The sequence below is a fragment of the Penicillium citrinum genome, assembly GCF_028827155.1.
Source record: "Penicillium citrinum strain IBT 23319 chromosome Unknown utg000003l:1.0-4596430.0:1.0-4598250.0, whole genome shotgun sequence".
NCBI classification, from domain to species: Eukaryota; Fungi; Ascomycota; class Eurotiomycetes; order Eurotiales; family Aspergillaceae; genus Penicillium; species Penicillium citrinum.
In genome coordinates this window covers 1,108,521-1,136,144 of record NW_026622688.1, presented here as the reverse complement: position 1 = coordinate 1,136,144, position 27,624 = coordinate 1,108,521, and the positions used below count along the sequence as shown (strand labels likewise).

Here is a 27,624-nt window from a genome sequence, read left to right as displayed (position 1 = left end):
GTGCAAGAAGAGGCAACACTACGAAGTGGGGTCCGGATGAGCCACAGTACGTAATTTCCTTGTATTTGTTACTCCGCGTCAGCAGGGATACTTCTATCTCCTAGCTAAAGTGGAATAAAATAAAGTATCTATCTGTATCTTATCTGTTTTACAAATACATATAAATACAGCCTTGTTGCCTGTCCGAATGACGTCGAGCTGCATAGAAAAAAAGACAAACCATTAAATTATTTCTACAACATACTGTATTCCTACGAGGTAGTATCTCTATACAGACTGCAATATAGAGACACAGATACAGTATTGTAAATGATTGTTCGACTCCATCACCATGGCTGCACCCCATCCCTACGAATGACCCGCCCAACATGCTGATCTTCTCCCCCTTCCACCACATCCCGTACCAAATCCGCACCAACAGCCGGGTCAATTGCTCCCATCTGCTTGTTCATCTCCAAATTACCGCCTATTCCCATAGCAAGGAATCCCGGTGCGATGCACCAGGCCTTCACTCCATCCTCCTTGAAGATCCGAGTATGTTCATGCCGGTTTTACTGGCCCGGTAGGCAGGAATCATGAGGCTCGATTTAGGCCACCCTTTTTTGGGAGGCTGATTGAACCGAAGAGCTAGGTTGTCACTTTCAGCTAAAGTAGATGTTCCGCTGGTGACGAAGAGGAGTCGAGGATCAGCCGATTGGAGTAGTAATGGTGCGAAGGTATAGGTGAGGATGTGAGTGCCGATTGTATTGATATCCCACAACCGATTCCATACCTCTCGCATCGTCTATTTGCCGAGATACCATTGCTGGTCTAATTGAGTGCCTGTTGTGTTCTTGTCAATTATATGGATTTTGATAAACCCTACCCATTGAGTTCATGGGTGATTCACAGTAGCCTTACCTGCATTGTTGATCAATACATCCACTTGAGCATAGTGGCTGCTAATATAGTTATACGCCTTCTGAATCGACTCATCATCTTCAATGTCCACCTGTACAGGTACAATAATGCTACTGCTCGTAGGATATTCCTCTCGCAGCTGGCGCACTGCATATTCCGCCTTTTCCATGCTTCGGCCTCCGAGCAAGATTGTATACGTCTTTGAAGACCGAATCAGGACTTTGACGGTTTCCAATCCGAGGCCAGTACTAGCACCCGTAATGAAGACGATTTCGTTCGACATATTGGGGATTTTGGCTTTTGGATATTGAGTAAGGAGGGTTGTTATTCGTGTAGTCTAAATATCCATCATAATAGGAAGTTCTGGCCTCTTCAATAGTTATAGATGGAGCGAAAAGTATCCATAATGTACACTCGGAGATAGCTTCAATTCTCCATTGGTCTAACTACGAGATGATGAAGTTGATACAATCTCCAGTGTTGTTAACGCCGAAATCGCCCAAAATGGAAATTCGATCGGCCGAGTTGATCTTCCTTTCAGGGAAATTCAACAACATTGATCTGCTTCTACCTCGAGCAATTATTGCAACAGCTTCAGAAGAAAATGGCTCTCACTTATTTCTCAAATCCAGTCCTTTTCTTGTTCTGCTGGGCTTTGAATGCCCAACATTATGCCAGTTCAAGGGATGAAGCCATCTTTCGATGTGGGGCATGACTGTCGCCCAACCACCATGACCATGTCGACTCCGGTCTTACTTCTTTCACCCATTCTGCATGAGAGAAATAGTAGCTACCACCGAGGTCAAACTACCGGAATTTTGAGTAGGAAATGTCTGACTATCTAACCTAACTGGGAAATTTCGAGTTCGCAAGGATGTCTATGCCGTTGCGAAACCCTCCAAACGGCCCCGTGAATCTCTGGTGTGCTTTCAATGCCGCAAAGCCAAGCTTCGCTGTGATCGTCAAAAACCATGTAGCTCATGCGTGAGAAAAGAGAAGCAGACACGTGCTCGTACCAGTGTTCCTCTCCTGATGCCACCCAGACCAGCACAGCGGAAGATCGGCTTGCTCATCTAGAGTCGCTCGTCAGGGATTTAATTCAAGGCTCAGCCACCACGTCAACAGCCAAGAGCTCAGCTTCTGATATTCAGATAAATAGTTCCTATGATTCCGATCCGCGGACTCCAGCTCATATTGCAGATAGCGAACCTGGAACTAGAAATGCTGGCTCTACTCATTGGTCCGTGATCCTTGATGACATTCACGGTATCAAGGCTGCTCTAGGCCAACATGACTACTTCCCTGAGTCTGGACAAATAGGGATGTCATCAGCTTCACCTTGCAGAAGAGATATAATTATCTTTGGCTCCGCAAATAACTATCCCATGAAAATGATCATTTCACATTACTTGCCTTCCAAACTTGAAGTCGATCGGCTTCTTGCTGTCTATTTCCAAGGAGAAGCATTTATCATCCCGTTCATCCATGCAACTCAATTTCAACACCAATACCGTGCGTTTTGGGAAGACCCGGCTGCCTCTAATCCTCTCTGGTTATCAATACTCTTCTCGATCTGCTCTGCAGCTACCATGGTGCTAGGAATGGCTGGAATTGCCCCAACGACTAGAGAAGATGCCATGGCGGATGTCCGCCATTTCCAAGAGGTAGCCGGAAAATGTCTCATTAGAGGTGAGTATCATCGTCCACAACAGTATGTGCTAGAAGCATTGACACTATATGCACAAACTATCAATATGCAAAGTCTTGATCCATCCCGAGAAGTCGGTGCAATCTTTGGCATGATTTTACGGATGGCATACGAGATGGGATACCATCGAGACCCAGATTCTCTAGGATCCATCACCGTATTTGAAGGCGGAATGAGGCGACGTTTCTGGGCGCTGTGTAAACAGGTAGACCTGATGGTATCATTCCAACTGGGACTGCCCAGTAATATCTGTCTCGAGAATTGTGATACACAATCGCCGAGGAATCTTGTGGACTCTGAATTCGACCGAGGATACCATTGCCTTGCCTCCTTCGCGCAGTGAAGATGAGCCCATTAGTATACTGTTGTTTATTGCCAAGGACCGCCAAATGGATAGCTTCAGTAAGGTCTGTCGGGATACCCTCAGTTTCGACGAGAAATCAGAGACCGAAATCGCCCAGCTCGATGGTGAAATTCGTCGTATGTATACAACAATCCCGGACAGTCTACGAACTCGTCTTCTAGCCGACTCTATATCAGATCCACCATTCCATGTCATGACTAGAATTTTATCTCAAGAGTCTTTGTGTCTTCCACCGCAAATACATGGTGCGAGGAGATCCCTTCAGCACTAAATCCTGTGTGGAAGCCGGCCAACAACTGGTCAGTATTTTCATCGAATCTACAGAGAGTTTTCACAAGGAGGTCAGCTCCATCGAGAACGTTGGATGCTCACGAATTTTACCATGAACGATTTCCTCCTTGGTTGCATGGTGCTTTGCCTAGCAGTTAATACTCTAAAAAAGAAACCTTGCAATCTACTTCGTGGTCCAAAGAGCACCGAGCAAGAAATACTTTCTTTATTGTGTCAGGCCCACGACATCTGTATCGAAAAGTCTTCAGCAAGTCGAGATGCGCGGTACGTCGCACAGGTGATCAAGGCTACGTTGAACAAGTAAAGCCACGAATCAGCAGAGTCAACGCCACTCCTCCCAACATCTTCACTTGGAGAAGATGACCCATTCTATTTTGGCTGGTTGGATACTTTTCAAGCAGGTGATGAGAGTGGATTAATTTGCGACTGGAGATTGTTGGACACTCGCTGACTTGTGGAGATCACATGCTAGCCGCGATTACATCATGCGGATCTCTCCAGCTTCAAAAACATCCCGCCTGAAACTGCCACATTGCCCACTTTCGACTTTAAATGGCCTTAGTAGCCTTTCTGATCGAATCCTGGATGTTAATTTACTGAGATTGAGTATCTCTCTGGTCTTTTTTGGACTAAGAGACTCTTGGGTTTGTCGGTCAAGCTGCTTCGCTACGTCGCCCTGAGACGGGCACGTCCAACGGTCATGGCGGGCAATGACCAGAAATCTTTTTTGGGGACTTTTTCTCCCTGGAATACGCCTAGGAGCTCGACTCCTCAAACTGCAGACCATGCACCGGGGTCCGATGTATTGCAGCGCTCTCAAGGGGAGGATCATACTGTGACACATCGGCATAAGCTGGGCCAACGCCATTACCCACCTGACTGTCCCCCGTTGAAAGTGAGATGGTACTATGCTGTGGACTCACCTAAACGGAAACCTTCGTTGAACGACCAGAAGAAGCCTGACCAGAAACCATTACCTCCACCCAAGAAATTCATTCCATTTTCTTTGAAGGACTCCCAATCGATCGAAGCTACCTTCCAGAACCTTATCGAGATCGAAGATACCCGAGGCAACAACCAGACACGGAAAGAGGAGACAAAGCAGCCTTCCACGAAGGTAGCTGTCAATGAGGATTATCTCTTCGACGTAGATGTGGAACAACGGGAGTTAAGTCCGGCTTATTGGATTGGACCTGTATATGAAGTTCGACGAGGGACTTGGTTGATTCAGGATGGATCAAACATGAAGCCATGTGAGGAAAATCTCGCAACTCAGTTGGAGGAGGGATACTTGAAACTTCGGCCGTGGAGGACAGATATTACAGAGGTCAACTCCGTTGCTCTACCGACGTCGTCAGCGAAACATAATCGAACTAGTGACCGTACAGATGGTAATACAGATTCCCAGGCAGATGTACCTGGATCACGAGCCCCGGAAGCAACAAAATCTTCTCGCCCGCGGGGTACCGGAAGCATACCTTCTTCGTCTTCAACAGAGTCTCGTCAATATCGCCTATTTGGGGCTTACATGAATAGAATTGTGGCCTATGAAAATGCTTCAACGGCATGGGTTACTACTGATGACTTCATGTCCCGCGTTAGTACCACTGTATATCAGAAGCTGGGCGGTGCTCCAGGAGTTAAAGTAGTCCGCGGTTCGGTTGAATCTAAACGCCCGAGAGAGACATCGGATCTTCGAGATCGAGAGCGAAAGCCTGCAGAGAAAATAGCTGGTGCTTTGAACCCGGATACATCTACTCCTAGCTTCTCGCAAACTGTCGACTCGCAGTCCAGGGAAGCGGAGGGAATCGAGCGACCAAAGGATGTTGATTCCACGGAGAGACGGCCACAGTCGACATTAGAGCGACAAATGTCATCTCTGGCGGGTGAGCCACAAAATCCGGATGATCTGGAAGAGCAAGCTCGTAGGCAGGAAGAGCAAGAGATGGAGGACTTGAGAGAAGTTGATGGCGAGGATCGAGACCGAGAAGTCGATCATCTCATTCTTGTCACCCATGGTATTGGACAACGGCTAGGTCTACGACTGGAGAGTATCAACTTCATACACGATGTGAATGTGCTTCGTAAGACACTAAAGACTGTCTACAAGGCCTCGCCTGATCTGCGGGCATTGAACTCCGCCTTTGCGGACCGAGATGGGAACTGTCGTGTCCAAGTTCTCCCTGTGTAAGCGAAGTTCTGAGCTGTCACTCTCTTTTGGTTGCTCCAAACTAATCGTCTTGTAGCTGTTGGCGTCATCTTCTCGACTTCCCTTATCGTGGAGTACGACAGAATCGGAAAGAACTTGACCTTACCGACGCTGACACCGTCGATGATGATGCATATCCTAGCCTAGCAGATATCACGCTTGAGAGTGTTCCAGCTGTGCGAAATCTGATCTCCGATCTGGCTATGGACGTGCTTCTCTACCAAAGTGGGTACTGCGAGCATATATCTAATATCGTCAAACAAGAATGCAACAGAATCCTTGGGCTCTATAAGCAGCGAAATCCATCGTTTAAAGGCACAGTCAGCCTCTGTGGTCATTCTCTGGGAAGTGCAATTCTCTTTGATATCCTCTGCCACCAGCCAAATACTTCCGAAGCACCCAAATCATCAAAGTTTACATCACATGGCAGTAATGACATTTCCGATCAACGGAAAGATGAAACGAGCGAGTTAAACTTTGAATGCGAGGAATTCTTTTGTCTGGGATCTCCGATCGCCCTGTTTCAAATGCTTAAAGGAAAGACCGTTGCCGGATACTCACCTCTAGGAACGAGAAAACGACAAAGTGCCCTGGATATCGATTTCAATGCAAAAGCTCTCAAATCACTCAACTCTTCTAAGCGGGAATCACAGAGCCACGCTGGCCGTGGCCCTGTCGATAACTCTGCTATTATCTCTGCGCCGAAGTGTCGCGATTTGTACAATATTTTCCATCCCTCTGACCCAGTCAGCTATCGCCTCGAGCCTCTTATATCCCCAGCGATGGCCAGTCTCAAACCCCAACCCCTTCCTTCGGTGAAAAAGAGCATCTGGACACAGTCTGGACAGAGTCTCTCCATCATTGGATCACGTATGGGACAAAGTGTGGGCTCTCTATGGAGTAACTTTACCTCGGGTGTTGCGAGTAGTTTGTTGAATCGCAGTCTGGGACTCAATGCCGAGGAAGTTTCCTCTGCTGTCAATGCTGGAGGGAATGATCGATCAGGTCATAAACGATCACAATCCGGTTCGGTACAGAATTCCTCGTCCGGTTCTGATCAACCCCAGCCACTCATTGAGCCAGATCTGGAGACTCTCTACGATGGATTTCAGAAGAGTCGGGATGGTCATAAAAAGAACTCGGAGAGTGCTGATGATGTGGAAATTGAGGAACAAGAGCGAAAACTCAAGTTTGAAGATGCCAAAGTTCGTGGCTTGAATTCGAATGGTCGTGTGGACTATAGTATCCAGGAGTGAGTACTTCCCGTGTTTAATTGTTATTCCCTTCTGCCTTGACTTTTGTGGTCGAGTTACTAATTTACGTACTAGGGGCGCGTTCGATATTTCTCTCATCGCGAGTATTGCCAGTCACCTCACGTACTGGGGAGACGAGGATGTAAACCATTTCATGCTCTCCCAGGTGTTATCTCGGAGTTTACGACATCGGAATAAAGTATAGATGTGAATAGAACAATTGCTCTTGATTACTAGGACTAGTGATATACCAGTAATGTGTTGGTGTCCTTTCAATAACCTTCCTCATTCTTGAATATATATATATCTCTACTGTGTTACATCTTGTTATATATAATTAATGTACCCCGCTACTATTTGATAGTACCAGATGTAGATTAGTTATCCCCTGTTAGCATTGATACATTGTATCGGTTATTACTATCACACGATAACCAACAATATTTATTTGCTATTAAACCACTGTTAATATATACTGTATTCTTCCATATATTGATATTCATACATCGTAGGTATATCATGATTGACGCTAATCACCTTCTTAATTGGGACTAGCGCCTTATTAGCCGAAAAGAGCTTTGTCCTTCTTTCCTCCACTTTTTCACCCTCATTTCTTTCTTTTCACTCATCGTCTTCATTCTTTTCCATCATTCACCATGAGTGCTGAGCTTGAACAGGTCCGCAAAGTATGGCAGCGTACCAGTACTAGCCCTATCTACGAGTTCCTCCTTAGCGAGGTCGATGTTTATGATGCTGAACACGGGGTGATGCGAGCTCGACTCCAGGTCGGCCCTCGCCAACTCAATTCTAAGGGCAGCTTACATGGCTCCTTCTCTGCTACCGTGACGGACTGGGCCGGTGGTCTTGCTATCGCCTCATGTGGTCTGGATGCCACGGGTGTGAGCACTGATATCCATGTCAACTATCTCTCGGGCGCGACAACCGGTGACTGGCTTGAAATTGAAGGCCGAGCCAATAAAGTCGGAAAATCACTTGCCTTTACGACGGTTTCGATCTCCAAGAAGACTGATTCCGGACTGGTGTTGGTTGCTCAAGGCTCGCATACCAAGTATGTCCGAACCCGATGATAACAAATCGGGGTCCCCCCCTTGCATCTTGCAATCTTTTGTAGATATTAGAATCATTCCGCAATCTTCTTTGCATCTGGCATGACGCACATGCACTTTGAATGCCCGGATTCACTCGGATAGCGGAGAGTAAATCTCCTTTCTGTTTAGCTTTAGATGTCTGATGGTTGCTTTTCCCACGGCCACTGGGCAATGATGAACGGATACATTCTGCATTACTTATTACTGTATAGTATGAGCATCTCATGAATATACTTATGCAATATAATCAATTCTGCACTATAAATACAAGTACAAATATAAACAGCTATAAGTATAAACAAGTGTCCAATCCACTTGAAGTTCGTGAATTTGTGGCTGTGGCGCACTGACCAACTGGCTCGTCCGGGGTTATCATCGACCTTCCTGGACCCCCGTGGATCTTCCCTCTTTCATTACTTGTAGACTGGTCTCTCTTGTGAAAAAGGGGGGCATGGAGGTATGTGAATCTCTTTCTTCTCAACTCATGCATCGGTTCTTCGCTAATGTTATAGACTAATTATGGACAAATCCAAAGCCGATGCGATCGCCGCGCCCTCTGTGACCCCAGCTTCTCCTGTCGCAATACAGAACGATACGGCCAAGAAAGATGGCGCAAACCAGAACTCGGCCAAAGAGCTCATGGACCATGTCCTTGACTTTCTTTCGACATCTAGCAACGAAACACTCCTTGGTGTATTCGCTTTGTTAATGCTCGGCACCTATATAATATTGGGACGTGTGGGATTACTGTTGATCGGCATCGCCGCAGGTGTGATCCTGCATGCGTCATGGGAGGGGGGTTCACATGAAGGAGACAAGAATGCATCTCTGAAGAAACGAAAGGAGCTTGCATTGGAGGTTTCCCAGAGGTTATTGGAATGGCCGACACGCTCAGGACCAAATACTTTAGACTCAAAATCTGAGAGTGCTTTGGCTACGTCCCCGGAGGAGCTTTCGGAGACGGATCTGGAATTCACAACATTTCGGCCAGCGACTGCTGCTGCGTTGAGGACATTCACTGATACAGTCATCAAGGACTATGTCAAGTAAGAAACCTTGCACAATCATTCCCTCTCAAAGCAAATATTGGCTGACAAAAGGACTAAGGTATTGGTATGAACCAATTCTGCCAAGCGATTCTATATTTCCAGCGTCCTGTCGAAGGACATTAACTTATTTTATCACAACAATTTCGTCCCATCTCTCGCATAAACGGACAGAAGACACTTTTCTACAATTCCTCACCAACTCCTCGTCTATAATTATTGTTTTTTTGAATGAACTGGCTGCCGCATATTCTGTAACGGGATCTCCATCTAATGATGCCAAGAAGATTGTGGATCGATATCTCGAAAATGACCCTGAGAGCAGCCTCGCAAATGTTTTGTCTGAAGAGCAGCAGCGGAAGAAGTTGAGCATGATTGCAGATGACATACTGTCGAATTATCTTGATGCAAAAGCATACCGCTGCTCTCCTGTCCGGGACTTTCTACGAGAGATCTTCGCCGGGGTCGTGCTTGAGTCAACAGTGACCAGTCTCTCGCGTCCTGAATTTATAAATGAATGGATAATCTATCTTCTTCAGGATGGTGAATCTGAAATCATGCATGCAATTGATGCTGGCGTCGAAGGTGCGCGTAATCAAGGCGTGGCCGGCCCGAAGACTGCAGAGAACACAAAAATTACAACCGCAGCGCCGAAACAGGAGAATCACCCGGGTCGTCAATCAGAGCAAACAGATCGGGCGGAGGAAGAAGCATTGCTAGAAGCAAAACGTTTGAGTGCCATGATTGCGTCTCATGATGGGCAAAGCTTACTACCTTCTGACGTGACGCAACCAGATCAGCCCGAGCAAACGCGCAATTCAGTTGAAAACGATGCTGGCCCAAGGGCTGCCAAATCTAGCACTGATGACGTGGATCCTGGAGTCATTGCGGGCAATGCTACGAATGAAGTGTCATCTCCCACACCCGAGCAGCCATCATCCACTCTTTCCCCTAGTCCCAAGCCTAAAGAAGATGGTCCGGCTCCCATAAGTCTTCATGGTGCCCAGGTTTTGGTGGACGACGACTCAGCGGCAAGCGAGAAAGGACCCATCAAGTCACGACCTACGTGGGATTATCTGCTACAAGTTGAACCGACTTCTACCAGGTCTACTGGTTGGATGGTATTCCGAAAATATGCCGATTTTCAGTCCCTACATGAAATGTTGGAGACAGTTTCACGTTTGAATCTCATCCAAAGTTTCTCGGATAAATTTCCTACACTGCCTGCTTGGAAGGGCAAAACAAGACAAGAGCTTGCCCGGGAGTTAGAAAGATATCTCCAAGAAGCTGTCAAGCATGAGTCTCTTGCCGATACCGATCGTATGCGACGATTCCTCGAGAAGGAAGTGAGTTCCACTGAGAAGACTGCCTCCAAATCTGGATTCTCCTTTCCAAGCCAAAGTGCCTTTGAGAATATGGGCAAGGGCATGCTAGGAGCATTGCAAAATGCGCCTAAAGGCGTCGCTGGTGGCGGCCGGGCAATGTTTGACGGTGTTACTGGCGTCTTTGCTGGCGGTGGACATACGCGCAAACCAACCAATTCTACAAATCGACAGTCCCTGCACCAAAAGGTCCCATCGAGAACGAGCCAAGATCTAACGCCCAAGGCTGGTCCGGCTGGTGATCTAAGTCGGGCTAATACTTCTCCGACAGGCTTGAATCTCAGTGATAGCTCCTCGATTGCTAGAACCAGTGAGGACGCACCAGTTTCCTCGACCACTACTCCGTCCTTTGATCCATGGAAAGAGGATGCCCCAAAATCATCAACGCCTAGTGATATTGGTAGCAGTGTTAATTCGACTGTTGTGGAGCAGAATGCGTGGGCATCGGAATCAACACTCGCGTCTTCAGAGGAGACCAAGCACGTATCAACAGATCATCTAGAAGCATCAGAATCAAAAACAGAAGCGGTGTCACCGCAATTACCAGTCCTCCCAGATGACACAGCAGCGGATGAGGGCTCGGAAAGCGCCAGCCAAAATGTGCAGAAAAAAAGAGCTCCGATCACAGCCGACGAAACCCAAATCGCCGTTGAGCTCATATTTGCCGTCATAAATGAACTTTATACACTCTCGTCTGCCTGGAATATCCGTCGTACGCTACTGAATGCGGCCAAGTCCTACATTCTACGCCCCGGAAGTCCTACACTTGATACTATCCGTGATTTGTTACAAGACTCAATGATTGAGACCCATACATCGGATAATGCACTCGGAGAGTACTTAACTAAGCTTCGCGAAAATGCCCTTCCCACTGAAGCAGAGTTAGCAGCTTGGCCTGCCCCTCCAAGCGAGGAAGAAAAGACTCAACTGCGAGACAAGGCTCGACGATTATTCGTTCAGAGAGGTATTCCTCAAGCTCTTACAAGTGTTATGGGTGCAGCGGCCAGTCGAGAAGCTCTCGAGAAGATCTTTGACAGTCTTCAAGTGCAAACTGTAGCTCGAGGCTTTGTCTTCTCAGTTATGCTTCAGGGACTGCGCGTGTTGACTCTGTAAACGGATGATGTCACCATCGTGCTTATCTTCACGTGATCTGACGCGTTGGCGCGTTGGCAATTGAGAGATTCGACCTTTCCTCGCGCAAATCCTCAAGTATCATCATTATCTCGATCTGACAGGATCAGGGATCTCCTGGATAACGCAAATTACCATCAATCATCATGACTTCTCGCAAACGCTCCTCCGATCAACAGGATCTTGAAGATCCGCAGGCCAAGAAGTCTCGCGTAAACTTCAAGGGCAAGCCATCGGGCAAGGTCGATAGCAATGGTGATCGATACTGGGAAGTTTCTAAAATGCGTCGCGTGACGATTTCCAAATTCCGAGGCAAAGTCTTGATCAATATGCGAGAATACTATGAGAAGGATGGACAAGAACTTCCTGGAAAGAAGGTATGTTGTCGACAGTTAAGCTAAGCTGAGCTGATCCTACTCCTCGTTAAAACACAGCAATGCTAATATTTCTGTGTATAGGGAATTTCTCTCCCAGTGGAACAATTCTCTGCTCTCATTTCACTCCTCCCTGATATTGAACAAGCTCTCCAGGAACACGGGGAAACACTTCCTCGACCGGAGTATTCCGGCCAGAACGCTGATGGAGATGAAGAGGGTATTGAAATGCAAGACAAGGAATCTAGTCCATCGAAGCAGAACATTGAGGCCACAAGCGATGAAGAAAGCGAGGCGTAATAGTGATTGGGATTCTCATGGCCGTGCGATTGTTAACGCCATTTCTACGATACCGCTATATGAATGATTTTCCTAGCTGTTCTGAATTGTGTTCAAGGGCCTTGCCCTGTATACGGTATAAATTCTTCTTTTCTATACAAGATACACCAATTGCCAACTCAAGTGCAAACTCGCACAAACAATTCGAGTCATTCTCCTATACGCTCGCCTCGTGCGTCGACTGGTGATTGGAAATTGACCCTCCTCGCCAGGCATGACGAGCATCCGGTTCGTTCACTAACTGCGAATCCTTTCCAATCATACCCCAACCTCCTCCACCCGGCGTTCGAATGATGATTCGTTCTCCGGGCTGCATCTGAGTAGAATTCTTCCCACCCAAACTAATAAGCCTCTCCTTCCACTCCCCGTCAGGACTCTTCACACGTCGAACCCAAAGATTCTGTCCACATTGAGCATCTTCACCGCCCTGTAACCCATATGGATGATAAACCCTTCTCTCGGAGAGAATAGAAACTTGCACCGGTATGCGAAATTCGATATCTCGCACAACTCCATCTCCACCCCGATGTTGCCCTTTCCCTCCAGAACCAGGTCGGAGACTGAATTCTCGCAGAATCACGGGATATCGACGCTCGAATACCTCTGCGTCGGTGATTCGGGTGTTTGTCATGTGTGTGTGAACTCCTGATGTGCCCTCCCAGTCTGGTCCTGCACCGCTGCCTCCGGCGATAGTTTCGTAGTATCCGAATCCCTTTGTTTCGGCTTCGCCTTGACGGTTACCACCAAATCCGAAGGTTAGATTATTTGTGTCGCCCTGGGAGGCGGCACAGGCTTGGAAGCTTTTCAGAATTACGTCGGTCACTCGTTGGCTCTGGTGGGATTGAGTTAGACATGCCATAACGTATATTCTGGTCATATCGTGGATGTAGTGGCTTGATCAGACAGAACTTACTGTTAGCACATTCCCTCCCACGACTGCAGCCGATTCGGATGGGGATAGAAGGCTATTCGATGGAATTCGAACGTCAATTGGTTTCAGACAGCCTTGGTTTAGGGGAATATCTTCTGATATCAGACACCGAAGACAGTATATGATGGCAGAGTATGTAACTGCCTCTGGTGCATTGATGTTTCCTATGACCATCAGCAATCAAAATTTCCTTTTTATCCCGGTTCTCCGTTTATAGAGATGCTTGCTCCTACCGTAAACCTCTGGGCCTGTTCCCTCGAAATCAAAAATTGCTTCGCCTTTCTCGGCGTCAATGGATATCTTGAGCTGGATTGGAGTACCGTCATCCATGTAGTCGATAGCACTTAGGTCTTTTCCGGAGAATTTATGACTGACTTCTTTCAAGAGGTTTCGCACACTAAGCTCGGCGTTGGCTTGAATTTGATGCATGTAGAATAGAACCACACTCTCGCCATATTCTTCAATCAAAGTACCAATCAGGTTTATTCCTTTCTTATTGGCTGCAATTTGGGCCTTGAGGTCATTCAGGTTGTCTGCCAAACATCGTGTTCCACTGCAATCGGGGTATTGAGCGGGCTCATTATAGAGTAATTCGGTGATTCTTTTCTCATTGAATTTACCCTCTGAGACCAATTTTTCGCTTTTAATTCGCGCGCCTTCTTGGTAGAGTTCTTTGGAATGAGGTGGCATTGATCCCGGGAGAATACCACCGATATCAGCTGCTTCAAGTTAGTCGAAGTAAGACCGGCAAAGAGTAGATAAAGAAGTATGACTTACCATGATGTGCTCTTGAAGCTACATAGAAGATTATCTTCCCTTGGTCAAATGCCGGCTGAACCACTGTGATATCAGGAAGATGTGTTCCACCCTGACAAGGCGAGTTGGCAACGAGTACATCTCCAGGCTTTAATTTTCCTTTCCATATTTCAGCTTGCATCCGTACACAAGTTGACATGCTTCCGAGGTGAACTGGCAAATGAGGTGCATTGGCAACCAATCCGCCATCCGCATCGAACAATGCGCATGAGTAGTCCAGCCTTTCCTTGACATTCGTGCTGACACTAGTTTTTTGCAATGCGCGACCCATTTGCTCTGCAATTGCCATGAAACGATGAGAGAAGACACTCAGCAAGATAGGATCTACGGCCGTAGTGCTAATTTCGGGAGGATGGGCGTCGGATTCCCCGATATTAATGACGACGTGGGTCTTGGTTAAAAGTGCAGAGGAGCCTGGAGGTACCACGATCGTTTGAGTGTCGTCTGCTAGAATGGCTGGTCCCTTCACTCGATCATTTATCTCAAGATCGTCCAGTCTGTAGATTGGTGTCTCGTATCGACCTCCCTCGAAGTATACTTGAGACTTCCGATATTCGCGGCCCATGACATCAACAGGTTTTGCTTCTTGGATTTGTTGATCGACTGTTTTCTCGGACATTTCGAATGTCTTTCCTATACCACGCACCCGAACATCATCCACGATAATGTCACGATCTGGAAGGGTAAATCCGAATTCTTGCTCGTGCTGTTGCACAAATGCTTTTCCGAAGGCCCATTCATCACCGTCAAACTGCTCATTTGCGTCGTCTGTACTAGGCTTTAGGATCATCAAAGCGGATTCTGTACCTCTATATCGCATATTGAGGTATTCTTCGAATACGATGGATGCCTTGTCGAAGCCTTGCTCTTGAAGTCTCGTCATAGATCGATATCTCAGTTCAGCCATCTTCTTTGAGAGCTCTTCTCGCACGACCTCATTATCAGACCATGTCTTTGACTCTGGCTCCTGGCTTTCATCAACAACATCTGCAAGAGCCATTCCGTACGCCGAAAGGACAGAGGAATAGCGGTGGATCAAAATTTGTCGAATACCGAGGTTCTCTGCTATAGCTACAGCATGCTGACCCCCGGCACCTCCAAAAGTCGCCAATCGATGCTTTGAGGTATCGTGGCCTTTTGCTTCAGTCAAGGATCGAATGGGTCGAGTCATAGTTTCGTTGGCAACCTTGATGAATCCAAATGCAACTTCATCAGGTGTCATCTTATTGCTTTGACCACCCTTGGCGATCTTCTCATTGATTTCATTTGTAAGTTCTTCAAACAAGAGACGACTCTCCTTCTCATCCAGGCCTTGATTCTCTTCTGGGCCAAATATTCTCGGAAAGAAGTCTGGAATGAGTCTGCCTAAGAATAGGTTTGCGTCGGTCACTGTTAAGGGTCCACCTTTGCGATAACAAGCAGGCCCTGGATGAGCTCCTGCAGATTCAGGGCCAACGACAAATAACTCATTTCGATAGAATAGTCTGGATCCACCACCCGCAGCCACAGTGTTGATATCCAACTGCGGAGACTGTATAGTTACTCCCGCTGTGGTCGTCTCAAACACATGTTCGTAGCGGCCTGATCCATATCTGCTCACATCGGTGCTAGTACCACCCATATCAAAGCCAATGATCGGAATTTTTGATACAGGATCATAGGAAGTCAATGCGTAGCCTACAACGCCACCAGCTGGTCCTGATAGAATTGCCCGTAACCCAGAAAATTGGTCCACGTCAACCAATCCGCCATCCGATTGCATGAACTCGCACCGAGCACCGCGCGGGCCATCTTGACGTTTTACACTTTCACTTCCAAGACCACCGTCAAATCCAGCCTGGAAGCCGGATATGTACTTTTTGATAGTGGGTGTTAAGTAGGCATCGGCACAGGCCGAAGTAGCCCGCGGCACTAGCTTGATCATGGGCATCAGTTGATGACTTAGACTGATATGCTCAAAGCCGATCTCTGTTGCAAGACGACCAACTAAGGCTTCGTGGTCAGGAAAAGTATAACCGTGCATGAGGCATACGGCTATACTTCGAATGCCTCGATCATATATTTGTTGTAATTGTGATCTGATCTTATCCTCTGATGGGCGTTTAAGAATACGAACTGCTTCGGACGACAGTCCCCGAACAATCTGCGCTTCATTCGGACCCTTTTCACGAGGAGCAGTCTCTGTAAGATGTCGCTCTGGATCCTCTGCATAATCTTCCAGGGTAACTCGCTCCTCTATCTCTACCACTTCCTCATATAGCACTTCGGGTCGTTGAATGGCAAGATCAAAGATCCGCGGTCGTGACTGGTTTCCGATATGAAGACAGTCTCGAAACCCTTCCGTAACTACTAAAGCGATTTTCTCTCCCTTCCGCTCGAGTAAGGCGTTAGTGGCAACTGTTGTTCCCATGCGGATACTTTTGATCATTGAGGTGTCGATTGGTTCACCGCGAGCAATTTCCTTGCCGGTAGCTATGGAAATGATCCGTCGGATACCTTCCAAAGGTGCATCCTCGTAGTTTGCAGGATCTTCTGATAGTAATTTGATCACAATATCATCTTCCAAACGGCCAGTCCCGGGGTTTCCTACACAGTCTGTGAAAGTGCCGCCTCTCTGAACCAGGGTTAGTTAGTTGCAACACGATGATCAAGATCCGAACTTCTTACATCAATCGCGATAGAAATGCCTTTACCGTTCAGATACTCCATAGTGATCCCAGTTATGTATCGTGAGACCTCAGGTTGTTTGAATATCAAACAAACCACGACGTCCCGAAATTTCCCCTCTTTCGTTTCTTCCCCGCACGACTTCCTACGTCATTCGGAGAAAATAAGTTGATTGGGGAACAGCAATTGTAAGGCAGAACAACACGCTATAGGTGCATGTAGATAGCTTCATAGTACAGTTTTATTTGATCTCGATTACCGGAAGATGATTTGTCTTCGGTGGTATCAGTGATTGTTTATTTGGTGCGAGTAAAGCCATCCTCCCCTACGAGATACCTTAATTGTATACAGAACTACAAAATCCGAATCGACTGAGAACGCAGTCTTCGAGGGCTCCGATCGATCGTACGGGGCGAGGGAGAGGGGGTATTGGTAAAATTGGGAACCGCTGTGAAATTCAATTTGCGAATAAGACGGAAATGGCGGACGATATCCATAGGGAAACGCAGGGACGAGAGACGGCGAGGACACTAAGGAACGCGATCGCTCGACGTTCGTTTCGGAGCTGCTGACCAGGATAAATACCGACACCATTGAAGGATCTCCCAAAAAATAGTAGTAGCAAAGAACACAAGCAACAGAAAGAAAGGTAGAAGCAAAAACGGGGGAATTAAACTCCAGTACAGAATACCCAAGCCAGATAGGTGTTTGACAGACAGTAAGTGGTAGGAATCATCCTTGTAGAAGAACCGCACGATGTGATGTTCGATATGGGGGTACCTTTGGCGGCCGAGGTAGAACGAGTTCCAAACAATCCGGATTAACTATCGAGGATGGTTTCCTATGGACAAAGTTGCTAGGAATGGCATAGCACTGAGTCGATTTACTCAGCAGTATCAAGCTCATCATGAGCAGAAGGGACGGGGTCCAAGGGTACTGTCACTAGTGGGTGAGAAATTCGAATCAATTCAATGACCAATGGGAGGGTTACAAACCTTTCCTGTCTTCGCCGTTGGGGACATTTTCCCGCTCTTCCTCGCGACGCTCACGATCATCATCGCGGCGTTCCCGGTCCTCCTTAGTATCGCGGTCACGGTCTTCAGGGCTGCGGGAACGATCACGAGAGCGTTCACGGTCACGGTCCCGGCGATCACCATCGCGATCACGGCGCTCATAGTCACGATCACGGTCGCGACGGTCATAGTCACGGTCACTACGCTCGTAGTCGCGCTCATACCGGTCATCCCGACGGGGAGAGTAATCACCTCGGCGACGAGGGGAGGGCGAGCGTCCGCGGCGGGGAGGAGTACGCTCACGGCGACGGTCACGGCCAGGGCCGGAATCAAATCTCCAAGAGGCAGAGGGGGGTGTACGCGCCCACTTTTGAGAGAAATCAGTGTCAGGCTCAGAAAATAAAGCAAAGGATAAGAGATTCATACCTCAATCTTTAAAAGATCATCGCGTCCAATACGCTTGTTGTGCATCTCATGGTAGGCATCATCCGCATCACGGCGGCTCTCGTATTCGACAAAGGCAAACCTGGAAAGATGTTAAGATAAAAAAAAGAGAAAGAAAGAGAGATAGAGAGATGCAATTGGATATGACCTACAGTCGGCTGGAAGGTGTCCGGGGAGCTGGGATATCACAGCGAACAAGGCGACCATAGCTGAATAAGTCGTTAGCTTGCGGAGGTCTTTGGCAAGAGCTAGTTGAAGGTTGTAATGACAGATGAAAAGTGACCGATATTCAAAGTCCAAAGAAGAAGGCGGAGCATCCAGTAGAGTACCCAATTCGATCAATCGCGGGAGAAGGACATCGATACGGGTGTCGTGTATAAGAGGGGTAGGAATGGTTTGGGGGAGAAGAGTGTAGAGAGAGTAGACAGGGAAGGGATCGGAAACTCGTGTGGCTTTCAGGAACGCGGAAGTGTAGCCGTGACGTACCGTTCGAATTCGTAGGCAAGGTCGCGGGCACGGGTGCCGTGGCCGAAGCCGGTAACATAGAGGGTAGTTCCGGATCGCGACATGACGGAGAGTGGGGGAGATGAGGATATTGAGAGAAAGTAGGATGGTCGTGAAGAGAGGAGAGAAAATGAAAGAAAATGAATTAAGGCAGGGCGATGGAAGGCGGTGGACGAAAGTTCGGTTAAGGGGAGCGACCAATGACGCAATGACGAAATGTACTATGTCGTGTAATATTTAACTATGTAGTGTTAGTAGAATGAGTTGATTATTGGTATTTAATTTATAGCTAAAAGATAGTAGACATAATACTATCTGAAATTACATTAATGACTCATAAATTCGAGGATTAAAATATATATGTATATGGTACATATACTATGGCAGAGTATAGCAATACAAACTGTGCTGACCATCTCCGCTCGGGAGGTACCGTAGAGCCCCGGCAAGTCGGGATTGCTGGCGGGTTTCCACTCCCTTGCCTTCTCCTTCTCGACTTACCCCGGAAACCCCCTCTTTCGTTACCTTCGTCGACTCGCAAATATTACCTAGACTACGTCGTGTATTTCGAATCACCTCGTATCTAGTGTGAATTATCGATCCTATATCTCCTCAGACCGTTTCAACCACCCTTCCCAATCACAGCTGAGCTTTATCCAGTTGCCTCGGCCACGCCGTCTTCTCCCCCCAAGTCTTTTCCAACATCGAGAGATCGACACACGAACGTATACAAGAATTATTGTTGGGTCTTCAAGCTTGATGATGGACCTGTAGGCTCCCCGGATCGTCAAAAGAGCGAACAATCTTCATGGCCAGCGCGACGCTTGTCATCTTGATCCCCGGTGCTTTCACTCCTATATCGGCCCAGTGATCCTTTCCGTCAGGCTACTTCTCATTCGGTCTTCATTCAGCCGCACCTGGAACAATTTTTGAAACGTCAGAGAAAACAAAAACAGAAATTGATTGGTTCTGTCTGAGAATCGTGTCACTATTCAACATATCCGCTATTCGATGTGGATTTCACCAAAATGAGTCTCAATCGCCAAGAAGCATCGCCCAAGGATGGCTCTGAGGGGTCATCAAAGTCTGCGCTGCCGGCTCTGCAGCTTCAAAAGTCCTCATCTCCAGCCCAGGTTAGTATTGTCTCACCCTTCGGGTGGTGTGTTGGTCATGACTTACCCCCCGGATCAGGAACCTGTCACCGAGCAACCATCCATGCTACAGCAAACTCGAAACAAACTTGCCGAGCCCGTAGTCGCCGCATTCATGGCAGGCGGCGTAGCGGGTGCCGTATCTCGAACGATTGTGTCGCCGTTGGAACGGTTGAAAATTCTTCTCCAAATCCAAAGCGTGGGCCGAGAAGAATACAAATTGTCGATTTGGCGAGCTCTGGTGAAAATGGGGAAGGAAGAAGGCTGGAGAGGGTTTATGCGTGGAAATGGCACCAATTGCATTCGTATAATTCCTTACTCTGCTGTTCAATTTGGGAGTTACAACTTCTACAAAAGAGTATGTCGAAAGATCTCCCCCCCCTCATCTCAAAGTCTGCGTTAGTTCTCCAAACTAATTGCCATCGAAGTTTGCTGAAGCTCCTAATGGCGAGATGTCTGCTTATAGCCGTCTTGTCTGTGGTGGTATTGCAGGTATCACCTCGGTCACTGTAACATATCCTCTAGACATAGTTCGCACGCGACTTTCTATCCAGTCCGCCTCATTCGCCGAACTTGGAAAACGAGACCAACACCAAAAATTGCCCGGCATGTTCACCACCATGGTCGCTATATATAAAACTGAAGGTGGTATGAAGGCACTATATCGGGGTATTGTCCCGACTGTTGCTGGTGTGGCTCCTTATGTGAGTTGTTTTCGCAGTTACTTTTCATCTTCGATAGGCCACTGACATATAATCTCCTAGGTGGGTCTCAATTTCATGACCTATGAGTCGGTACGACAATACTTGACACCCGACGGGGAGAAAAACCCCAGCCCATGGCGAAAACTGCTGGCTGGTGCTATCTCTGGAGCTGTGGCTCAAACTTGCACATATCCATTGTGAGTTTCTTCCATTTATTGCCAGCATCTCGCCACAGAGAATATCTATGTTTCTAACTTACATTCAGTGATGTGCTCCGCCGACGTTTTCAGATCAACACTATGTCCGGCATGGGCTATCAATACAAGTCGATCTTTGATGCGGTGCGTGTGATCGTGACCGAAGAAGGCCTACGGGGTCTTTTCAAGGGTATCGGTCCCAACCTTCTCAAGGTGGCACCTAGCATGGCGAGCAGCTGGCTCAGTTTTGAATTGACGCGTGATTTCCTGGTCAGCCTGGGCGATAGAGATTAGTTACAATATACCTAGACCTGCTCCATATTTCATCTTGTCTGACATAGATGGACTTCAATGGGTTTCGTTGCATTTTGTATTAATGGAAGGATCCTTGTATATAGCTGATTGAACAAATAAAAACAAGAACCAAAGATAAGGATGAGCAGCCTATGAGAAGCATGATGTAGCTGAGTGGATTATACTTTGTGTGACTGTATGACTAGTACTTGAGTACTTGACTACAACATTACTGATCAGATGCATCCTTATCTGAAAGTGTGGTTCATTTAGTACAAAAAGGGGTGGCTTTAACAGCCAGCACTAATTATTACCTAAGCTAACCGCATCAGGACTAACCTGATCCACCTTACCCGGGGCTCGTGTCATGTGATCTACTCCCTATTAGGGCTAGCGTAGGGCACAACCCACACACAGCCTCGCAGCCGAGAGTGCAAGACCAAAAACCTCCTCAACCTTCGTGGTGCGACAGCAAGCCAACTCCCAGGTGTTCAATTCAATATCAGCAGCCATGGGTATGTCACTATTTCCTCGAGTCGATTGAGTTGCTACGATTGTTTATTTGAATCGCCTCATCCTTCTCTTCCATTTATTTTCAACCTATTTCCTCTGGCTAACCCTTTGGTTTGAAATTCTTAGGTATCGACTTGGACCGTCACCATGTGCGCAGCACCCACCGCAAGGCGCCTAAGAGCGAGAACGTTTACTTGCAGGTGCTTGTGAAGCTTTACCGCTTCCTTGCCCGTAAGAAATCCCCGTTTCCTTGAAGAAAAAAAAATTGAAGAATGCGAAACGTCCGGAGAATTCGAAATTGAAATCTGCATTGGAGGCAAATTGTTCGGAATTGAGGAAATCAGAAAATGAAGACTGACCTGTTCTTTTTGATTTAACAGGCCGTACGGAGTCCCAGTTCAACAAGGCTGTTCTCCGCCGTCTCTTCATGTCGCGCATCAACCGTCCCCCCGTCTCGCTCTCGCGCATCGCTGCCAACATCTCCGAGGCCCAGAAGGGCAAGACCGTCGTTGTCATCGGTACCATCACTGACGACAACCGTCTCCTGAACATCCCCAAGCTGTCGGTCGCTGCTCTGCGTTTCACCGCTACCGCCCGTGCCCGCATCGAGAAGGCCGGTGGTGAGACCCTGACTCTGGACCAGCTTGCTCTGCGCGCCCCTACTGGTGCCAACACTCTGCTCCTCCGTGGCCCCAAGAACTCCCGTGAGGCTGTCAAGCACTTCGGCTTCGGTCCTCACTCTCACAAGGTGCGTCAAATGAATAGTCCGAGATGGACTGTTTGGAAGGAATCTTGGGCTTGGTTTCGGATTTGGATTCAGTTTTCTAACTTTTTGTTTCCGATTTATAGAAGCCCTACGTCGCCAGCAAGGGCCGCAAGTTCGAGCGTGCCCGTGGTCGCAGACGCTCCCGTGGTTTCAAGGTCTAAACGACCTTGTGAAGATGGTGATACAGGCATATGTCTGGCAGTGTGTTGGTGGAAGCTCGCATTGCGTATCCGGGTGTCAATCTCACCGAGTCTAGCCGGAGAATTCAAGTCGATGTACCTAAAGTGGCGGAATATATTCGGTTGGACTGGGAGATCAGAAATTTACGAATGGGGAGGCGCAAAAGAAAATTACATCCGGCTTAGTCCTCATCTTTTCTTACGACTGCGAAATGTTCAAAAAAAAATTTCCTTGAATTTTTTTTTTCTAAAAAAACTAAAATAAGGTTATATTCTAACATGTAGTGTTTCAATTGTCGACCGAGAGCTTTTGATGGAGGTATTTACGTCCCCCTGGCCCGTCATGATAGTCCCCAGCAGTGTGGCCATCTCCACGAATCAAGTATTTATAAATTGTCAACCCCTCAAGGCCGACGGGTCCCCGGGAGTGGATCTTGTTGGTACTAATACCAACTTCGGTTCCAAATCCATATCGCATGCCATCTGCAAATCGACTAGACGCGTTCCAATATACACCTGCGCTGTCAATGCTGTTCATGTAACGAGTGGCTTCCTCTCTGGATTCGGTGATGATGATGTCTGTATGCCCTGAAGAATGGGCATTGACATGGGTAATTGCGGCCTCGGTCGATGGAACAGTCTTAATGGCCAACACCAGATCTAAGAATTCCGTATTGTAATCGGCATCAGTGGCCAGAGAGATCTGAGCCATCTTCTCTGTGGGTACCACCTTTGTTAAAGCATCCTTGGATGCCTGGTCACATCGTAAAGACACGCCTTTTGCCAATAAGCCTTGGACGACTTCAGGCAGAACAGAGTCCAGCAGACTCTCGTGTACCAGTAAAGTCTCAAGAGCATTGCAAGCTGCAGGGTAGTCTGTCTTTGAATCGACAACTACTTTCACTGCGGTGCTGGTTTTAGCATCGGAATTGATGTAAGCAGAGCATAATCCATCGGCATGTCCCAGAACGGGAATCTTGGTGTTTTCCTTCACGTAGCGGACAAGGTCGTTGGATCCACGGGGAATGACAAGGTCGATAAAAGAGTCTTGAGCGAGTAAGGAGGAAACCACATCTCGTGTCTTGACAAGTTGAATTGAAGGGACAGGGACCTGTGAGCCAGAGATAGCCTCCGAGACAACATTTGCAATTGCTGCAAATGATTCGTTTGATTCTTTGCCACCTATTAATATGATTAGCGCAAGTCATTCGGCGTGTATATCGAATTATGGAACGTACCCTTTAAGATAGCAGCATTTCCAGATTTAATAGCTAGAGCCGCGATATTCGCAATCACTTCAGGGCGAGCTTCAAAGATGATCAATAGAACACCGATAGGACAACTGACTCTCTCGAGAGTGAGGCCTTCGTCTAAGAGCGTCCGCATTGAGAGTTTACCAACTTCAATTCCCCTTGTAGTCAGTATTCATTGATATATTCGGGAAAAGAAAAAGTCGGCAGATAGTACATACCAGGATCCTCCAAATCACGTACACTCAAGATTCCCTCTAGCATATCGTCATACTTGCCAGGGCGGGAGAGATCCAGTCTTTTCAGAACACTATGGCTCAACGTACCATCCTCTGCAGCACGGGTAGCTAGCTCGACATCTTTCGCGTTGGCTGCCAGGATACTGGCTCGGTTCTTGTCTAGAGCTTGGTGCAGTGCCGTAAGGGCTTCATTTCGAGCATCGTTGGATAGAACTGCAAGTTGGCGAGAAGCAAGTGATGCGTTGCGGGCAATATCCGTTGCGGTTGAGTCGGTAAACGACATTTTCGGGATGTATTTGAGGGATTGAAATAAATCCGTGAGGGAGAGGTGAGTCAAATTGACGAGGGGCAGGTGGGGGGGGGGGGACTTTTTAGCCGCCGATCCACCGACTCTCCGCTCTCCGCTCTCCGCTGCTTCTCTGCCGCGAAGCTATCATTTCAACCTCACTTCTTCACACTCGCGTTTGCACCTTGTTTTAATCTACAAATACTCGGCAGAACGTTCTTTTCCGGACTACTGGATCACAGAAACTACTCTCATCATCCGTTGAACTTCCTCACGCTAATCTGCGCCCTTGTCGAACGTGTCGCTGCTCTCCAACCTTTTTACCGAGTCGTAGTGGGATTGATATCGTGCATATGGCCTCCATCAAGGCCCTTGTCTTGAAATCTGCGAAACTGCAGAAGTTTTCAGAGCAATCTGATGATAAATATGATGGCCAAATACAGGAACTAGTTGCATTCCTTCGTCAATCGTTTTCCGACCAGAGCCTCAACTTCGCTGCAAATGACCCAGCTCTTCTAGATGTAAGTCATCTCACTCCACCCCCTCCCCCTCATCCCCTCTCTCCCTCCGACATAAGGCAAAACAACCTGTTTTTTGTTTCTTTGCTCCATGCTAAGTCGATCACTGTTCATTATAGAATTTTGATCCGGCCGCCGATGCGATTACATACGTCTTTCTACTGCTGCTCCAGATCCAAACATTGCAGAATTCCTCCCAAGGACAAATACCAGTGGAGCTGCTGCCATCTGGCACGTTATGGGAAAAGGCAGTGCATTATCTTAATAACTTCAACCCCGTTCAGGTCCGATATGCTGGCTATGAGTGGCGACAGCTGATTGAGCTCGTAGCTCAGGCTGCACAATCTGTTTCCAAGGTAAATTAAACTGTTGCCACAGCATTTTTTTCTTGCATACTGACATATTAAAGCCACTCCTTGCCACAAGACTAGTCAGAGATGCCATGTTGCGACTGGATCCCTCTTGCTCTGTGTTCACTTCGACCCATCTTCTCTTGGTTCGTCTCTGCCTACATGCGAAATCGTATGGTTGCGCTTTGCCCGTCTTAGATAAACACATATGCCATTTTCCCGGGTCAGCAGAACGTGCGCCTCTGAAATCCTCTCCGCTATTGTGTGCCAGTCAAGAGACCGGTGCCACATTCATTACCTCCAGGTCTGGGCTATCTACACATCTAACTTGGAGGGACCAATCGCGGTACTTCCTATATGGCGGAATGATCTACATGGCGCTTAAGGAATGGAAAAAGGCTTCTCACTTTCTAGAACTAGTCATGTCCATGCCTACTGTTGGGCCCATTAGCATGATCATGGTCGAGGCCTATAAGAAATGGGTATTAGTCGGCTTGATTGAGGCTGGGAAGGTAAGCCCAATATTCTACCTTCTGATCTATTACCAAACCTTCCTTCTCTGTCCTAACACTAGCCTAGCTTCGCTTGCCTCCCAGGACGATAGCTCCAAATGTGCTCAACATATATCAATCCATCGCTAGGCCATATTTGAACCTAGCACATGCTTTCGAGCTTGGTGACTTCAAGCGGCTCAATGCCGAAATTGATGCAGCTATTCAAATCTGGCATGATGTAAGTTGACTATCCTGGGGTGCTTGTTTCTCAGTTGCATTTGACTAATCAAATTAATAGGACAACAACATGGGTCTTGTCTCCCAGGTTAAAAATTCACTTTCAGCACATGCTCTTGCCGGTATCAAAAAGATATTTGCTGCTTTGACGGTATCTGAGCTGTCGGGGCAGACATCCTCCTTGCCTGAGGATCTCGAGGCCGCGGAATCGGAGATCGCATCTCTCATTATGTCTGGCTCTGTATCTGCTACGCTGGTGCATAATGCTGATCATCCTGAAGGCACAAGACTGCGATTCTTGAGTACCTCTTCCTTGCCTCGGTCTTCGCATGAACTTCAGGTACAGAACAAGCTCGAGAACGAGGGCCGGATTCTAGAGGCTCTTATAGAAGGGGTCAAGAAAAGAAGTTATATCTTAGGGCTAGGTGATGAGTTTATCGACCACATCCAAACGGCCCAATCTTGGGCTGGCTCAAACGATGGCTTCGCGATCATGGGAGAGGACACAGGACTCGAGATGGATGAGGATATTATGGGTGACCAAACCTAGCATTTATCATCTCAAAATTGGAAATGGCATAAAATACAATTTCACTCTATCTACCCTTGCCTTTATTCGTGAATAAAATATATGTGAATTGTTGAATCGATTGGATTTATATATATTCGAGATTTAATACAGTCCAGCTATCTATACAATGTATATGACATAAAATTCTCGGTGATCATTTATCTATTGACTGTATCTGTTGATACTCTATATTTTAGAGTCTACAATAGTTTAGAAAAGAAGGGGGAAAAAATAATAACATATATACGAAAAGAAAGTATGTTAGCTAAACGGAGTCACTATATTCTAGTAGTGAATGTTTTTTTTTGGAGATAAATTATGTCAATATACTTGGTTTTCTATCTACAATTTTTTCGATTTTATATTTTACATTACTATCGATTTCAAGAAAAACAAAATTGCATATTATCAACAGTCTCATACTCAGATAGGTTAATTATAGTAGAATTAGACCTGCTCATGAGCGGGTTTTATGAGCGGCTCATGATCAGGATTAGACCTGTGCACTGGGCGGCCCATGAACCGATTTTTTAAAGATCTATCCATCATGGACAGCCCATCAATGGACAGAGATACTTGCGGGTATATTCAGCAGATCCAGAAGTGGATTGAATTTTGGTATTATTATATATAGTAATTTTGAGCTATTTCAAAATTATTGATTTAACTATAGCAAATTTGTCACGGGATCCCTGACAACAGATCTGAAGGATGATACGGTGAAGCTATAGAACTTACCTCTTTCGGTGAAGCTACTGATCTTCACGCTTCGAATCTGATTCGATATCATTTCTTTCTCGAAGAAGGTATATAAGGAAAACATTGAATGACTTTGCTTGTATTATTCTGATTGCTTAAAGATTCTTTAAGAATCAATCTCTCTGTATATTCTACTAAGTGATTGAATTGATTTTTTATTCTTTTTTTCTATTATTCTCTTATCTAGTCAATAAATATTAGTTTGTATTTTAGTACTATTATAATTCTGATTTTTCTTTTTTGACTATCTGAGAAAAATAATAGTATCCTCAATCTATTGTAATTCTATTACTGATTCTGAAATCTCTATTGAAACTGTATCAATAATCTAGTAAAAATTATATTTGATTTGTATCTGATCTAATTCAATTTCTGAGTCTGAGATTGAATTAATATCTAAAATTGATATTGAAGAAATTGTTTAAAATAGAATAATTAGTCTGGATATCTTGATTCAAGAATAAATAAAATAAATTAATCTCAAATTAATAATAAAAGATTCTAGAAAAATTAATAAAAATAAAAATAAAATATTTAATTCTTTTAAACAAATTTTTAGAAAATAAAAATATTAAAAAAATATTTTAAAAAATAATTAAAAATAAAAAATATATTAGATTTTTTGAGAAAGAATT

At 46.4% G+C, this 27,624-nt stretch overlaps 14 protein-coding genes across 14 annotated transcripts; 9 read left to right on the top strand and 5 right to left on the bottom strand.

Moving 5' to 3' along the window:
• Positions 1-326: 326 nt before the first annotated feature.
• Positions 327-781, bottom strand: N7469_003669 (uncharacterized protein; the record flags this gene model as incomplete). The annotated part of the gene is made up of 2 exons (XM_056642589.1): positions 327-511; positions 556-781. 2 exons carry the CDS (start codon positions 779-781, stop codon positions 327-329), a joined length of 411 nt encoding a protein of 136 aa, XP_056502001.1.
• Positions 782-784: 3 nt separating this feature from the next.
• On the bottom strand, positions 785-1,183 carry N7469_003668 (uncharacterized protein; the record flags this gene model as incomplete). Its single annotated transcript, XM_056642588.1, has 2 exons — positions 785-861; positions 901-1,183. The coding sequence occupies 2 exons, from the start codon at positions 1,181-1,183 to the stop codon at positions 785-787; spliced, it is 360 nt and encodes a 119-aa protein (XP_056502000.1).
• Positions 1,184-1,880: 697 nt separating this feature from the next.
• N7469_003667 (fungal specific transcription factor domain-containing protein) lies at positions 1,881-2,951 on the top strand (the record flags this gene model as incomplete). The annotated part of the gene is made up of 1 exon (XM_056642587.1): positions 1,881-2,951. One exon carries the CDS (start codon positions 1,881-1,883, stop codon positions 2,949-2,951), a length of 1,071 nt encoding a protein of 356 aa, XP_056501999.1.
• Positions 2,952-2,997: 46 nt separating this feature from the next.
• On the top strand, positions 2,998-3,358 carry N7469_003666 (uncharacterized protein; the record flags this gene model as incomplete). The annotated part of the gene is made up of 2 exons (XM_056642586.1): positions 2,998-3,088; positions 3,174-3,358. 2 exons carry the CDS (start codon positions 2,998-3,000, stop codon positions 3,356-3,358), a joined length of 276 nt encoding a protein of 91 aa, XP_056501998.1.
• Positions 3,359-3,815: 457 nt separating this feature from the next.
• N7469_003665 (DDHD family phospholipase) lies at positions 3,816-6,930 on the top strand (the record flags this gene model as incomplete). The annotated part of the gene is made up of 4 exons (XM_056642585.1): positions 3,816-3,824; positions 3,922-5,450; positions 5,510-6,724; positions 6,801-6,930. The coding sequence occupies 4 exons, from the start codon at positions 3,816-3,818 to the stop codon at positions 6,928-6,930; spliced, it is 2,883 nt and encodes a 960-aa protein (XP_056501997.1).
• Positions 6,931-7,381: 451 nt separating this feature from the next.
• N7469_003664 (PaaI family thioesterase) lies at positions 7,382-7,813 on the top strand (the record flags this gene model as incomplete). The annotated part of the gene is made up of 1 exon (XM_056642584.1): positions 7,382-7,813. One exon carries the CDS (start codon positions 7,382-7,384, stop codon positions 7,811-7,813), a length of 432 nt encoding a protein of 143 aa, XP_056501996.1.
• A 540-nt stretch (positions 7,814-8,353) lies between these two features.
• On the top strand, positions 8,354-11,375 carry N7469_003663 (uncharacterized protein; the record flags this gene model as incomplete). The annotated part of the gene is made up of 2 exons (XM_056642583.1): positions 8,354-8,880; positions 8,942-11,375. 2 exons carry the CDS (start codon positions 8,354-8,356, stop codon positions 11,373-11,375), a joined length of 2,961 nt encoding a protein of 986 aa, XP_056501995.1.
• A 164-nt stretch (positions 11,376-11,539) lies between these two features.
• Positions 11,540-12,067, top strand: N7469_003662 (transcriptional coactivator p15/PC4 family protein; the record flags this gene model as incomplete). Its single annotated transcript, XM_056642582.1, has 2 exons — positions 11,540-11,770; positions 11,852-12,067. 2 exons carry the CDS (start codon positions 11,540-11,542, stop codon positions 12,065-12,067), a joined length of 447 nt encoding a protein of 148 aa, XP_056501994.1.
• A 196-nt stretch (positions 12,068-12,263) lies between these two features.
• Positions 12,264-16,562, bottom strand: N7469_003661 (uncharacterized protein; the record flags this gene model as incomplete). Its single annotated transcript, XM_056642581.1, has 5 exons — positions 12,264-12,938; positions 13,020-13,201; positions 13,271-13,756; positions 13,815-16,467; positions 16,521-16,562. The coding sequence occupies 5 exons, from the start codon at positions 16,560-16,562 to the stop codon at positions 12,264-12,266; spliced, it is 4,038 nt and encodes a 1,345-aa protein (XP_056501993.1).
• Positions 16,563-17,403: 841 nt separating this feature from the next.
• On the bottom strand, positions 17,404-18,546 carry N7469_003660 (RNA-binding protein; the record flags this gene model as incomplete). Its single annotated transcript, XM_056642580.1, has 5 exons — positions 17,404-17,462; positions 17,516-17,900; positions 17,960-18,059; positions 18,130-18,186; positions 18,464-18,546. 5 exons carry the CDS (start codon positions 18,544-18,546, stop codon positions 17,404-17,406), a joined length of 684 nt encoding a protein of 227 aa, XP_056501992.1.
• Positions 18,547-19,509: 963 nt separating this feature from the next.
• On the top strand, positions 19,510-20,827 carry N7469_003659 (putative mitochondrial carrier protein; the record flags this gene model as incomplete). Its single annotated transcript, XM_056642579.1, has 5 exons — positions 19,510-19,614; positions 19,673-19,990; positions 20,061-20,336; positions 20,397-20,533; positions 20,602-20,827. The coding sequence occupies 5 exons, from the start codon at positions 19,510-19,512 to the stop codon at positions 20,825-20,827; spliced, it is 1,062 nt and encodes a 353-aa protein (XP_056501991.1).
• A 511-nt stretch (positions 20,828-21,338) lies between these two features.
• N7469_003658 (60S ribosomal protein eL18) lies at positions 21,339-22,267 on the top strand (the record flags this gene model as incomplete). The annotated part of the gene is made up of 4 exons (XM_056642578.1): positions 21,339-21,342; positions 21,467-21,571; positions 21,721-22,088; positions 22,190-22,267. The coding sequence occupies 4 exons, from the start codon at positions 21,339-21,341 to the stop codon at positions 22,265-22,267; spliced, it is 555 nt and encodes a 184-aa protein (XP_056501990.1).
• Positions 22,268-22,574: 307 nt separating this feature from the next.
• N7469_003657 (glutamate-5-semialdehyde dehydrogenase) lies at positions 22,575-24,057 on the bottom strand (the record flags this gene model as incomplete). Its single annotated transcript, XM_056642577.1, has 3 exons — positions 22,575-23,467; positions 23,524-23,685; positions 23,757-24,057. The coding sequence occupies 3 exons, from the start codon at positions 24,055-24,057 to the stop codon at positions 22,575-22,577; spliced, it is 1,356 nt and encodes a 451-aa protein (XP_056501989.1).
• A 356-nt stretch (positions 24,058-24,413) lies between these two features.
• On the top strand, positions 24,414-26,209 carry N7469_003656 (putative COP9 subunit 3; the record flags this gene model as incomplete). The annotated part of the gene is made up of 5 exons (XM_056642576.1): positions 24,414-24,581; positions 24,698-24,934; positions 24,988-25,440; positions 25,508-25,660; positions 25,721-26,209. 5 exons carry the CDS (start codon positions 24,414-24,416, stop codon positions 26,207-26,209), a joined length of 1,500 nt encoding a protein of 499 aa, XP_056501988.1.
• Between the last annotated feature and the right edge of the window lie 1,415 nt (positions 26,210-27,624).